General features: G+C 43.0%; 1 protein-coding gene across 1 annotated transcript in view; it reads left to right on the forward strand.

Annotated features, from left to right (window-relative positions):
- SEC31B (SEC31 homolog B, COPII component) overlaps window positions 1-14,842 on the forward strand; it is a 1,335,991-nt gene that overhangs the window by 98,678 nt on the left and 1,222,471 nt on the right. Inside the window, exon 2 of the mRNA XM_086922250.1 lies at window positions 13,122-13,262. Coding sequence (XP_086778376.1) covers window positions 13,122-13,262 — 141 coding nt within the window. The remainder of the gene's footprint in view (window positions 1-13,121; window positions 13,263-14,842) is intronic.

Genomic DNA, 14,842 nt, shown 5'->3' on the forward strand with positions numbered 1-14,842 from the left:
AATGTCTCTGTCACTTGTCCCTGGCCCCCCCCATCTCACCCTCGCAAAGTTGTCCTCATGGAGTCTAACAATGAGGTCTAAGAGTTCTAATGGGCACCCCAGGCTTTCAAGAACACCCCATAGTTTGGCCCTTGGCACTAGATCGAAGGCGGATTTCAGATCAATGAATGCAGCATAGATGGTACCGCCACCGAGCCACACCTCCTTCCAATAGATCAGGCAGAATCTAAAAACCTGATCTATGGTGCTCATTCCCGACCTGAAGCCCGCCTGCATGGGTGACAGGATATTCTCTGTTTCAATCCATCCCTGGACCCGTCCTAAGACCATGCGTGCCACTATCTTTTGGATCGAATCGATCAAACTAATAGGGCGGTAGTTGCCTGGGATGGATTTGTCGCCCTTTTTATAAATTGGAACAATTTCAGCCCCTTTCCATGATTTCGGGACTATGGCTCCAAGGGCCAAGGTGTTAGCTATCCTAGTTATATAAGGGAGCCACAAGGCGGGATTAGATTTAAATAAATCTGCCGGGATCAGATCCATACCTGGGGCTTTCCCTCTGAGGGTCAATGCCAAGGCCAGCTCGACCTCAGCAACTGTGAAGGTGAGTTTTTCACTTTGGGGGGTCAGCAAGAGTGCATTGCCTAAGGGATTTGTAGCTTCGTGATCATCAGCTCTAAATTGGGCCGAGTAGAATGATACCCAATCCTCAAGGGGCACATTGTTTCCCGGGGTAGAAGAGTCCGCGTTTTCTCCCAACATTCTTTCAACTAAGCAGCAACACAGAGCAGTAACAAAGAAACCGAGACAGCCGGATAGCAATGAGGTCAGGGAAAGAAAGGCGGAGCATCACAAGTGTTATAAAAAATCGAAAAAAGAAAAATAAGATCCTCAAAGAACCGTCTAATGCATCCATCAGCAACCACGAAAACGCAGGAGCAATAGACTCAATGGCTAACCGGGAGTTCGAAGTTCTAGTAGATTTAAAAAGTGAAATCAATGGAGCCTCAAAGGCACCAAATACATTGTTCCAACCCAAAATCTACTCTAAAATTTTCTTCGGAAAAGACGCAGGGACATTACTAAACTTTCCCAACAAAACACAAAATGGACTCTCCTCCCCATTAGACCCAGAATAAAATTCTCAAAAAAGGAATGAGACAGTAGTTCCAACAGGCCGACCTGCAGAGGCCACCCTGAGATATGGCAATGGAAATCAGCAGAGCCAAGCCTTAAATATAAAAGTTGTGGACAGAGTCGAAGGAGGAACTCCTAGCCACAATCAAGCCCTAGATCATGATACAGTTCACGATACAGATCCAATGGAGGCAACCAACAACAATGTTCGTAAAGTTTTGAAGGAGGTCCCCATTATCAAAATGTTAAAAAATAGGAGCAATGACCCCAAGCAAACACTTTATCACCAATTCCCTGGAAGCATCTAGTCTCCCACTGGAACCAATTATACTGATTCACTCTTCCCTCCAATTAAAGCAAGAAGCAGAGAAGACAAACCAAACGTAAGAGCTACAGTTTCCGCCTCAGACACTTGTGTCAGAATTTAAACAGGACATTGTGACGATAGTTCGTCTGTCGACAACTATTAAGGAAACAATGGACCCACCAATGTCCCCAGGCAAATTATCTCCCCCTCATACTAGTTTGGGTACGAAAACACAGAACTGCCAGCATCAGAGAAACAACCCACCTGCCATTTGCACTGACGTCCAAGAGCCGGAAGGATATCAATCATTTTCCACGCCTAAGACTTTTAACAACAGAGCAGAGTTGAGTGGACCAGAACAAGACGAGACTCCCAGTCATCAAACAAGTAATCTATCTTCTCTTACAGCGGAGGAATGGGAACAAATGGTTACTATATATTCCCTAGGAAATGGCAAAACATCAATCAATCAATCAATCAAAATATCTTTATTCGGGTTCCATATGTGAAAACCATAAAAGTACATAAAAACACAATAAATATTAAAAACCATTATTCGTTCGTTACAAAAGAATTATAAAAATATTTTCATGATCCGTGTTTGATAGAAAACTGTTACATATCATTACAGGTTCATTCGGTGCCTAATGCATAGTTTTAAATATTGTGCCACAGATTTTGTCATCAAGGAATTTTCCAAAAGTTGCAGTGCTAAGTAGGCAGGGCGACATCTACGGATGTTCATGACTTTTAGTAGTGGTAATATCCACCTCCTGCGTAGTGGCATGTAAAATTTGCAAAAGAAAAGGACGTGAAATGTAGACTGTGGGGACGTAAAGTCACAAGGACACGCTGAAATATTGTGAGTCCATACGTTCTGGGTGGGAAATAAAACCATGAAATGATATAAATTGAGCCTGAAACGAGTAAGGAGAAGCTTTTCGAATTGCGACAAATCATACTGCAGGTAAGGTTGGATGGTTGGGACCAACTGTATCATTAGGCATTGTTGAACTGAAGGCTTTTCTATTTCGCACAACATCCGGAGTTCAGATAAATGGGACAGACAAAGTGTTTTTAGGTCTTTTTTTGATATGTCTGTTACGGACGGTGGGTCATCAAAGAATCTCTGGAAGCCAATGTCAGTGAAAAATGATTTTACATAGGCCAGCCATTTTATCTTTTTCATATGGTCTAATTTCATACAGTCCTCTATTATTGTTCTTGTGAGGTGGCATTCATCCGTGGCCCATATTCGACGCCATAGCATGATAGGCTGAATCTTAATGATATCAGATATATAATGTACTCCGAGTTCGAGGTGACAGCCAAATGTGGTAGTGCTTTTAGGAACAGCCAGTGGAAACTTTAGGAAGGAGTTTTCGACTTTTTGAAGTTGTTCTACATTCGTTGTGCCCCAGACTCCTGCTCCAAAGGTGGCTGTACTAATAGATTTTGCGTTATATATCTTGATCATTTCGTTTGGTGGTCTTTTTCCCAAACGAAATGAGAATGCTTTTAAGGCACCGACTGTTCTTATGAGGGCTAACTTTCTGGAATTGATTGCTTCTTTCCAGTTAAACGCCTCGTCGATGGTTATGCCGAGATAAGGATATGTGTTGGTTCTTTCGATGGGCAGATTGTCCACATAGATTTTGTTCTCTTTTTTCCCCTCTGTTGCCGGCATGCATTACGTAGGTTTTCCTTATGTTCACTTTTGGATTGAGACTGGTCATAAAGGTACAGTAGTTGTTTAAGGCCCTCTGGAGCTGGACTGATGTTCGTGCCAGAATTACCGCGTCGTCGGCGTATAGTAATGCTGGAATCTGCCGACGACCGGCTTCCGGGAGATCTTTAACGCCCTTTAGCAATGCAGCCTCTAGACCGTTCGTGTAGAGCGTGAATAGGAAGGGGGCCAACACGCACCCTTGTCTGACCCCTTTCTGAATTGGGAAGCTGTTGGTTAATTGTCCTGCTGTTCCAAATCTGACCTTTCCCGTGGCACCAGTGTATATCTCACGGAGGATATCTACTATAGATGGTTCTATCCCCATTTGTAACATTATTGTCCAAAGCTTCGAATGTTCCACGCAGTCGAAGGCTGCTGTAAGATCGACGTACACCATATGTAGGCAAGATTTTTTCGCTGTTACATATTTTCCCGCAAGTAATGTTAGGTTCAAGACTTGATCCACGGTGCTCAGCCCAGCCCTGAACCCATATTGAAGGTCTGAGAGTACCCCTTGCTCTTTTGACCACTCCTGGAGTCGATTAAGAAGTATTCGCCCTAGCATCTTTCCGGTCGAGTCCAGGAGGGATATGGGGCGATAGCAGGTGGGACTGTCTCTGTTGCCCTTTTTAAAGATAGGGACCAGGATTGAAGTTGACCAAGAGTCGGGAAGGCCAGTATCTTTTGCTGCGTTTAACACTTTGGTTAGGAGAGGAGACCATAATTCAGGTTGGATTTTATAGAGATCCATAGGAATAGAATCTGGTCCTGGTGCTTTACCAATTTTGGCAGATTTTATAGCATTAGTTGTTTCTTTAAGTGTAAAATGAATCTCTATCGGGTATTGCACCGGCGGGAGAGGATCTTGAAAAGTTTGTTCTTTAGATATAACCTCTCCAAAAACCCCTGAGAAGTGTTGTACCCAATCTTCTGCACTTATGGCGACATCCAAGGAGGGGCCAACGTTCTTGTCAGTTAAAAAAGGGGTTTTAACTGTTTCCCAGAAAGCTGTACTGTCTTTTAGGGTACTACTTTGTAGGAGTTGGGTCCAAAGCTTTGCTTGTAACTCCTTTTTCCTTTGTTTGATTGCCTGTGTGTAAGATTTCCTTAGTTCGGTTACCTCTGCTCTGTTTCTTGGTTTTTTTGTTAAGGCTTTCTTTAAGTTTGAGTAGGCTTTTGTGCATTTTGTATTAAACCACCTGTTTCTTGTGGTATTGTTTTGTTTAAAGGGTCTGGTTAATTCTTTACTTATTGTATTCACTATTGCGTGATAGCTACTCATAATCTCTGTTGGGTTTGTAGAAGGATCTAGGCACTTGTCAATTTCGTTAATACATGCTTTAATTATTTTCGCACTGGTGAGTTCTTGATCTAGATTGCCCCATCTAAGGGTGTACCCGTTTATTCTATTCAATGTTAATACTTCTTGGTGTAGCAAACCGGGATGAGCCTTTTCTGTTTTCTTTTGAGGATCTGGTTCTTGAAACGTTAGTCTAAGTGGGAAGTGGTCGCTGAGTGCATTACTGTCCACTTCAAATGATTTTATGCGCATGGCTTTGTTTCTGGATATCAGGATGTAGTCTATTAACGTTTCATAACCTCTGCCGTGAAAGGTAGAAGAAAATTGAGTGATAGGCGTTTTTAACATGTTTGCAAACCCTATATCTAGTTCAGTCATAATGGCCTGCATATTGGTGCCTTCAGGGGTGTGGGAAAAATGAGATAACGGGTTTCTATATTCGTCTGTGATCCCACAAATGGAGGCGTCGCTTTTTTTACATAAATGAAGATTGAAGTCGCCTCCCCAAATTATTGTGTGTGGAGCTCTGGCATGTTTTCTCTTTAGCTCGTTAATCTCTTCAGTAATTTCGTTTAAGGCCTTGGGCAGCTCGTTTAGGTTCATGTTGTTATAGAAGTTTATGAGGGTATAAACCTCTTGATTGGTTCCTTTAATGTTAATGATCTGAAAGTTCTGATGGAGTGTGACAGGAGTTACTTCACGACATGGCCAAAGATTGGAGATGTATGTAGTTAAACCTCCTTTGCTTCTCCCTGAGATTGATTTTGTTGCCTGGGAGAAGTATGTTCTGTATCCCACAAGGTGGATTGAATTATTTAGCCATGTCTCCTGTAGGCAAATTATGTCGTTCAAGTGAACCAGATCTAAAAAACTTCTTTCCATGTATTTGGTTGCTAGTCCCGCCACGTTCCAGAATAACATATTCCTGTCGTGGTTTTTACTAGTATTGACAGGTGACCTTGGGGTGGTTTGTAACATAGTTGTTGGTCTAATGCTGGCCTTAGTTATGCACTGGCGTACTTCAGCCTGTTTTACCGTGAATTGGGGTTTTGTCATTACTTTTGGTTCCTGTTGTCTCCTTTTTGGTGTGCAATGGATTTTGTTAGAGATCTTAGTCTCGAGATGTTTGACTGGCATGTTAATACAAGCTCTGTAGTTATGCGGATGGGTCGTGATACAGGTCTCTGGTGATGGTCAGTCGACCGTGTCCAGGCAGCTATAACTGTTTGAAGTTGGTATTCCAGCCCATGTATCCCTATGAAGTGGTTGACGTGACCTCCTGCCGTAGTTGTTCCAGTCACCCCGGTCGTTGTAATCGTGACCCCAATCTCCCTGGTGCCAGCTCGTGTGATTATTTCCTTGGTCCCAGTCTCCCTGGTTCCAGTTTCTCTGATTGTTTCCATGGCCCCAGTGTCCCTGGTTCCAGTTTCTCTGTTCGTGGTCATGGTGGTTCCAGGACCATTCTGGGGGGCAGTTGAAGTCATCGGGCGGTGATTTTGTTGGGGGTAGAAGAAGGATAGACGTTTTACCTTTATTCCTCCTGTATTGCCTGATGAGTCCCAAGAACATATGTAGTCCACAGCGCGGGGGTTTTCGAGGTTGACTATTATACAGTCTCCAGGTATTGTTTTCGGTTGTGACCTATCCATGAAGCCCTTTTCGCGTGGTGATTCTCGTGATATTATTTGGGTGGTTAGGTCTGTTGATATTTAACCAGTATCGAGTTTTATTTAATAATGACCAGGTTGGTTCTTCTGTGTCGTTACTCAATTCTGGAACTCCTGTTAAAATAACAACAAAGGGTGCTGCTTTCGGTGGAAGGTTTACCAATTTTGACCGTTTTCTATTTAACCGTTCTGGTTTATTAGATTGTCTCTGTGTGTGATCGTAGCGAAGGGTATTTGATGCAGGAAATATAGAGGGGGTTTTTGCTGGGGGAGCTTTTGTATCAGGGCCATCTGCTCTAGAGAGTTTTCCTGGTGATTTGTTTTGTGTGCCTGTGACTTTTTTGGGAGTTTCTTGAGGAATCTTATTTTTTGGTGAAGGAATCAGATTGTTAGTTTTTGTTGTCTCTCCTGGTTTTGCATTTGAGTTGTTTATTGTGGCCGTGCTAGTGACTGGTTGTTTTGGTTTGTCTGTAGGTTTTGCGTTACCTGATGTGACGTTGAGTCCAGGTAAATTTAAGTGTTCTTTATTTCTTGGGTTAGATGTTGTTTTTGAGGTGGCGACCAGTATTGCTACTTGTTTTTCTATGATTTGCTGGCTTTTTTGAATCGGTTGTAGCTGATATTTGACTATTTCAGCTATTTCTTTTAGTAAGGAAGCTTGTGTTTTAATGCTATTGACGTTTTTTATTGTAGTAAGGGCCACCGGCTTCTTATGGATTTGCTTGGAGTTAGGTCTGTCATTGTGATCTTCGACTAATAGTACGTCGGAGTTGGTGTTACTGTTGGGTTCCATAGAGGCGACAATTTTTTCGTTGCTTGGATTTAGAGCGTTGTTTGAGTCACACATTTTGTTGAGTGAGTCGGAATTTGAGTTTGTTGCAGCTATATTTGTTGAATTTTTTGGGAGTGTTTCTTTGTGATGTTGCACTTTCGGGATTGCCCCTTCCCTAATCCCTCTTGATTCACATTGTGTGGGTTCGGTAGGTGTTGGCTGCGGGCTAGCAAAGATGTCATGGGTCTGCTCAAGACCTTGACTCAGTTGTGAGTCTGACAGTTGTAGTGATACGGATAGATCGACTGTGTTTGGGATCACGTGAATATCCGCAATTGTTTCTAGATTGCTGATGTTTTGTCATGGAACGTTTGGAGTTTGTGCTTGCGCTAGCATTCCCATTGATGAGCGTCTTGCTTGGTCTAATTCATAGGATACTCGTCGGTCAATCAACATTACTGTTTGGTCGATGGTTTGATTCACTTTGGTGATGAAAAGATAGATGGGACCAACAGTTGATGTCATGTTTTTTAAGGTTTTGCTCCTAGAGCCTCTGGTAGTCATTGTATACTGATGGACAAGGGTGGCAGTAGGATGAGCTTGGTTTAAATTCAGGACTTATGACTTATGTTCACAGAGTTACTTACTGATCGGGGTCTTGTCTTATGATATTTCTTAGAGGGTGGGCCCAGCCCAGTCTCCTCCAGTCTGTGACGGGCTAGGACGGGCCCACCCTTGGCCCAGGCTTCGCCCAGCGTCCCGCTCGCGTCCCGCGAGAGGGAACGATGATGCCCTTTATGCGCCTCCTGGCGCGGCGTGGAGGGGGTGTGGCTGGAGACCTCGAGGGCTGCCGGGAGTTGTAGGCAGCCCCTCGCCTCGCTCCACTCGGCGGTCCCGCTGGCGGATTTTAAGACACAGCAGGACGGCGGGAGGTAGGCGGTGGGGGGTCTCTACAGCCGGTGGGTCTGATGACAAGATTAAGCCTTCTCCTTTGGCGGTGAGCAGGTCAGCAGCGGTGAACGGGTCTCACGGAGCAGCGTTTCAATGCTCCATGCAGCGATGACGCCCTTTATGCGCCTCCTGGCGCGGCGTGGAGGGGATGTGGCTGGAGACCTCGAGGGCTGCCGGGAGTTGTAGGCAGCCCCTCGCCTCGCTCCACTCGGCGGTCCCGCTGGCGGATTTTAAGACACAGCAGGACGGCGGCAGGTAGGCGGTGGGAGGTCTCTACAGCCGGTGGGGCTGATGACAAGATTAAGCCTTTCCCATTTAGCGGTGACCAGGTCAGCAGCGGTGAACGGGTCTCCAGGAGCAGCGTTTCAATGCTCCATGCAGCGTTGACGCCCTTTATGCGCCTCCTGGCGCGGCGTGGAGGGGGTGTGGCTGGAGACCTCGAGGGCTGCCGGGAGTTGTAGGCAGCCCCTCGCCTCGCTCCACTCGGCGGTCCCGCTGGCGGATTTTAAGACACAGCAGGACGGCGGGAGGTAGGCGGTGGGGGGTCTCTACAGCCGGTGGGTCTGATGACAAGATTAAGCCTTCTCCTTTGGCGGTGAGCAGGTCAGCAGCGGTGAACGGGTCTCACGGAGCAGCGTTTCAAAGACATCAAGAAGCTGGGAACTCCTTCAAAAACAAAGACATCAAGAAGCTGGGAACTCCTTCAAAAACAAGACCAAGGACCCTCTTACAGAAGAAAATAGATTATGGAAATACCTACTTAACACCATGCAATTATCAACAAAAGCCATGGAATACCACTCCGATAAGATAGATATCCAGTTAACCGTTCTTAACTGCTTAGCTATGCATGTCACAAATATCAACAATAAACTACCGGAGCTGAACAATCTGATTAAGAGGGTCCAATCCGAAACGGTAATAAGCCCCCCAAGCTGTGATTGCTACTCAATTATAGACGAACTAGCCACATAACCGGTAGTAATGGGAGACCTAACTGAAGAAAGCAAACAGTAACCAAAACAATGGATCTCACAAAATAGAAGGCACAAGAGTTGGAGAAGGCATTTCATTAGAAAGGGAACCTCAAATTAATTTAACAGAGGTTTTTCAGCACCAAGACAAATCAAAAACGCAAAGAGAAGAGAAAATCACTTCACTCATCAAACAAGCAGACATTCTTCGGTCGACTCATCAAGAATCACTCCAAAATAAAGGCAATCTAAGGGGGAGCACTCCCACGATGTTGTTTGAAACAGAGCCCCTTGACAAATCGCAAAACGAAAGTAACGCACCACCATGCCCAAGTGAAAGTGAAGACGCAGGAAACAAATAAGATAGCTTTGCAAAAAAGAGAGACCCCACTGGCCAGAAACCTGATAGCATTTAATTCAAGCAAAACAAATAATGGAAAAATGGGGCAATTACCTGTAATGGAAACGCCAGTAAGAAAATCACGACCGAAAGTAAACTCCCAGCAATCAAAAGCTTTGTAGCTCAACCAGCGGAACAAACTAAAACGTTAAAAATAAGGGAAATCAAAACCCAGGAACCAGCAATAGAAAAAACATCCACAACGCCACTAGAATTAGAATCAAACGACATGAACCAAGATATGTATAAAGTACATCACACGGGACATGCGCTCCGACCAAGCCAATTGCCGCAGGGGGGGGAGTAAACTCTAGAACCGTATCACCCCGGAGTCTTCCCCGGCAGAATTAATCAAAAACAATCCTATTCAATCCGGATTTTAAAAAAGGGTGGGGAGATATTCTAAACAGAAGTAATATTCTCCAGTTGCTAACTTCCATTATTAATTTAGCAGGCATTGCTACACAAGAGCTGGACTCTGTAGAATTTGTACGACTCATACATCTATCAGAGCAAGAAATACCAAAAACCACCTGGACCACTGGGGAAATAGTGGAAAAAATATTAAAGGAAGTTCATCAGTTAGAAACTTGGGGAATTCGCATAAAATACGTTCACCAAACAGGTTACTCAAAGCCATTTCTCCGAAAATACCATGATCTCAATGAAAACTTTGTAAGAATATCAAGAGCGGGCCCGCCTACAAAATCTCTGCTAAAAGGTGCCTGTAACATCACAGTGGAGCTCACAGACAAACCCATCCCGAGAGTTGGGGATAATTGTGAGATGGACACATCAAAAGACTGGTCTTAGGTAGCTAGTGGCCAGTAATAGCAGTCACTCTAGCCAATGACAGACCACGGAACAACTAAAGAAGGCCCCAAATCTAAAGCTTTGCTCGAGTGTAAATGGCCTAGGATCAAAATCTACGAACGCAGACATATCCATCTACTTCCAGCAGTTCGACTTAATCCTATTCCTAGAAACATGGCAAGCAGAGCCTTTCCATTTACAGGTGTATAAGTCGTACCATCTTCCAGCCAGCAGAAGCTCGAAGTTTGGACACCTGAAAGGAGGCCTCACTATATATGCATCAATAAAATCGGTTACCACAGCTAAAGAATTATTGAAGAAAAATGCTTCTAACAATGGAATTAGCATAATACAGATGGAGATAGCAGGGCCAAGACAAAACAAACAGCAGTTAATTCTGGTTAACACCTATCTACATCCGAGTGGAAAAAAGTCTGGTGCAAAATTTCTAGTGTTGGAACTCACAAGGCTCATTACTGAAGAGGAGACATCGAAGTATATTGTCTCTGGAGACTTTAATATGCTACTCTCGGGGACAGCATGGAATGACATGCCGGCCGAAGACCATTCTCTCGATTGGGGGATTCCAGCCCAAGACGAGTGTAAATGGGGCATACAAATTAAGGCATCTAAAGAATTATTTGCAGAGCTAACTAGTCTAGGCCGGATAGCATCAAACAGCAGATTCCCTGGAGACCACCCACAATCAGCCACCTATCACAACTCAAGGGCAAGTACAGCAATAGACTACACCTTCTTATCTTGTTCATTTTTCAAATTAGTTATTGATTTTAAGATCGGAACGCAAAAGTGCAGAGATCATATGCCACAGGAGCTTATACTTATGGCTCACGGAACAGCACTAACATCCCCACCTGAATCTCAAAACTTAATAGTAACATCAAATTAAAAGAAGATCAAAAGCAAAACGGCTGATTCCGAAAAACTCCTGGAAGAGGCAAAAATCTGCTGGGAAGTTCACAAACAGAAAGAAGGAGATGGAATTAATAACAGAGAACTTAATAAAAAATCTATGCTTAGCTAGCTCAAATGCAAGACCAACACAAGCAAAATCAGTCAATAAAAATGGAGAATACATACCATGTAGGCACACAAATGATCAAAGATGAAATCTTTCAATAAACCAAAGCTACAAATTAATGCAAATGAAAAAGGAAATTAAAAGCAAGATCCGCAAACTGTTTATCAAGGAATATAAGTACCACAAAGGGGGTGAAGCAGGGATGTGTTCTTGCTCCTACTCTGTTCAACCTCTTTCTTGCCGATCTTTTGTCAGAGCTTAACACCTGTACCCATCATGCCCCAAACCTGGGAGGTTTATTACTGTCGAACCAATTGTATGCGGATGATCTAATACTGATAAGCAGAACCCCAGTTGGGTTGCAACATCCTACAATTACCACAGGCAGCTTCTCAGACAAGAACGGGTTATCAATAAACTTAGAAAAATCAAAAGTGATGATACTCAACGGAAAGACAATAACCACTATCCTAAATGGGAACTGCAAGATCAACAGCTGGAGGTGGTCAAAGAATATAAATATTTGGGAATAACGTTCGATAGAAGGGGATTATTTGGACAACAAAAAGCACTGATTAAAAGAAAAGGAATCTCACTAGCAGTAGCATTGATAAATCTCAAGCAAAAAAAGCAGGACCAAGTCTAACTCCTTTACTAGAAGTGCTTCGAGCAAAAATGATACCAACCATCACTTATCGTAGCAAAAATATGAGAGGGAGAGATGAGTCGATCTTGGACAAAATGATGTCAAAAACAATACAAATAATATTTAACCTCCCCCAGTACACATCTCCAACACAATTAAGGCTAGAGTTTGGCCTCCGAAACAGCAATTAGCTCGAAAAGGAGCATATACCAAATGCTGGCACAAGATAAAGGGAGCAGAGGAAGTCTCTCTCTACTCATTCTTTTGGAAAGAGCTAGAAAGAAAAAAAGACAGTCCTGAAATGATCTACCTCCAAACAGCAATAAGATCTCTTGCTCTACAAGATCTCGGGGAACTCAATGGGCCTCACAAAATCTTTAAGAAGCTAGTAAATAAAACAGCTAAGTTACTATCTCTGGAGGAAGATAAGGCCACATTGACTAAGAGGCCCCACGGCTGGTTTGTTATTCAGAGCTACACACTGTCTCTGCCACAAGCTTATTTGAGAACAGGGTTCTCAAAAAAAATGAAAGTTGTATTTGAAATTGAGGATGGGCATCCTGCCCGTAAATCAGCACCTGCCACCGTGGGAACTTTCCGAAGCAAACATAAACTGCAGAACCTGTGGAGATTTTAAACAGCACGTTCTGCATATACTGTGCAGCTGTTCAGCTTGAAAGAATGAGCGAAGACTTTTACTAAAACCACTGTGGAACCAAAGAGGAATACGAACACTCAGGCAAGCACTAATAGCCAGCTTTGATGGAAACGACGCTCAGCTAGCATGTAGGCTAGTGCAATTTATGAATACAGCAAAAACGAGGTTAAATTTAACTGCAAACTTATGATCCGATTAATTAGGCTAGTATTATAAGATTGATTAAGCTGCATAAACTAGAATTCTGTAACTCTGACTTAAGACCTGTATGCAGCCTATTGTACTGATAGAGCAAACCAGCTTTATGCTTTAAGTAGTGAGGGAATGTCTGGTTTGTTTATTGTTTTTTTAACTTTGCTCAGAAGTGGAATGTCATATGTACTTTTAACGATTCTATACCCTTTCTAATTGTATTCATGAGTAATTTTAATATTGACTAATTTGAATGAGTTTTTCCCATTGCAAGGATTTTAGCTAATCCCGCAATAAAGAATTTTGTACCTTTTTTTTTAGTGTGGCACAGTAAAATGTGGACTACAGATATTTGTTTGACTCACTGTGCCCAAACTTTTACAGCAGGGGTCCATTACTCAGCCGCACACTGTCATTTCAGCTCTCTCTTTTGCAGTCAACAGTTAATGTGCTTTTGGATGTGATGTGTTAACCTAAATATATCGTACTCATGCTATTATTTTATTTGTTTTCATTTTCTACTTTTTCAGCCTTCTGAAGACATTTGTGTTGTTGCCTGGAATCGACAAGTGCAGCATATATTGTCTTCTGCTCACCCTAGTGGAAAAGCGGTGGTGTGGGATCTCAGGAAGAATGAGCCCATCATCAAAGTCAGCGACCACAGTAACCGGGTAAGAGGCCACCCCGCAACGGGTTTATGAGACAACTATCTTCAACACTATTATCATTTGCTTATTTTGAACATGGTTAATCCGCACAGAGCAATTAAATAAATGCAGTTTACTGTCAAAGTTAAAAGGGTAGTTGCAGATTATCTGGCTGATCAATAATAATTTGATAAATAAACAGTACTGCGTAGAGAAAGTGTAGTTTTACATTTTTATAACTTGGCAATACCTGGCTCATTATGTACCAGCCTGCTCCACAACTCTATGAGCCTATTGCTCCCATTTAGTATACAGAGGTCATGTGAAGACTCCATTGGAAGTGGAGTTGTAAAAATGAATAGACAACAATATAATTCTGAGTGTTAGGTGGTAGAATTATCTACCTCTACTTTGGTTGCTCAATAGCAGTCAACTGAAGGGTAGAGGTTGGGTCATCTGCAGAGGAATCAAGGCTTATGTGGGGTGCTCTTCAGTAGTAAAGAGATAGTATAACTCACATTTCTAATGTGACTGGAAGATCGAGGTCCAGCAGACTGCTGGCCCCTTTGAGGGTATGCTTCTCCTTTAACCTGGTATCAAGGGTAAAATCATCCTGGATTTAGTACAATTAAAGCATATGAGTTAGTTTGAGTTGTAAGAGAAAGTTGTTGTTTTTCAACTCCCTTCTCCAGCCGAATGAACTATTCGTGCTCTTTAGCGTTGGGGAAAATGGTTTTAAATGCTCATTTTACCAAAGAAAGCATTGATGATATATCACAGTTAGCAGTATGCCATTGTTGGGCCTGGCCCTGTCTGAAGGGTCACCCCCATACTTTTTTCCTTTATACTCTACTTTTGCTGAATTTGGTTTTGCTGGTCTTTGGACTCTACCAGGGCTAACGTGCTTTTGAGGTCTCCCTAAAACATAGCAGAGTTGGCTTAAACCCAATTGGCATATTTAATTTACTTTTAAGTTCCTAGTAAAGGGGTATTACCTGTGCCCAGGGCCTGTTAATTAAATGCTACGAGTGGGCGTGCAGCAGTGACTGACATGGGACATGTTCAAACTGCCATTCCGACCTGGCAAAATAAACATTTTGCCAGGCCCAAACGTCCCTTTTTAATACATATGTCACCCCTTGCGTAGGCCCTAAACAGCCCCCATTACAGGGTGGAATGCATTTAAAAGGTGGGTAATATAAATTTTTGTTTTACATGATCTGGTAGTGAAAAACTCTGATTACATTTTTCACAATTGCAAGGCCTATCTCTCCCATAGACTAACAATGGAGTTCACTTATTTTTGTATTTATTTATTTATTTATTTATTTTTGTCCTCATCTGCCTTCCCCTTTAGACGGATAATGCCACCCACCTTGCACAACATTGCTGACGTGATGTGTTATGTTGGTGGGAGATATATACCGACAGTAAAAGTTAGGGGTGCGTTCTTTTGACTCCATCTAGGTATGTTTCAACCTGCCGGACCTTACTCGAAACTGTCCAGGCCCTTGGTCCAAAAGAGTATAGATGGCATAATCATCGGACCCGGGGAAAAAAAAAAAACCCCGGATCATCTCCAGTTGGTCAGGAGGTCCCAGAAA

Source organism: Lissotriton vulgaris, chromosome 5 (assembly GCF_964263255.1).
Source record: "Lissotriton vulgaris chromosome 5, aLisVul1.2, whole genome shotgun sequence".
NCBI classification, from domain to species: Eukaryota; Metazoa; Chordata; class Amphibia; order Caudata; family Salamandridae; genus Lissotriton; species Lissotriton vulgaris.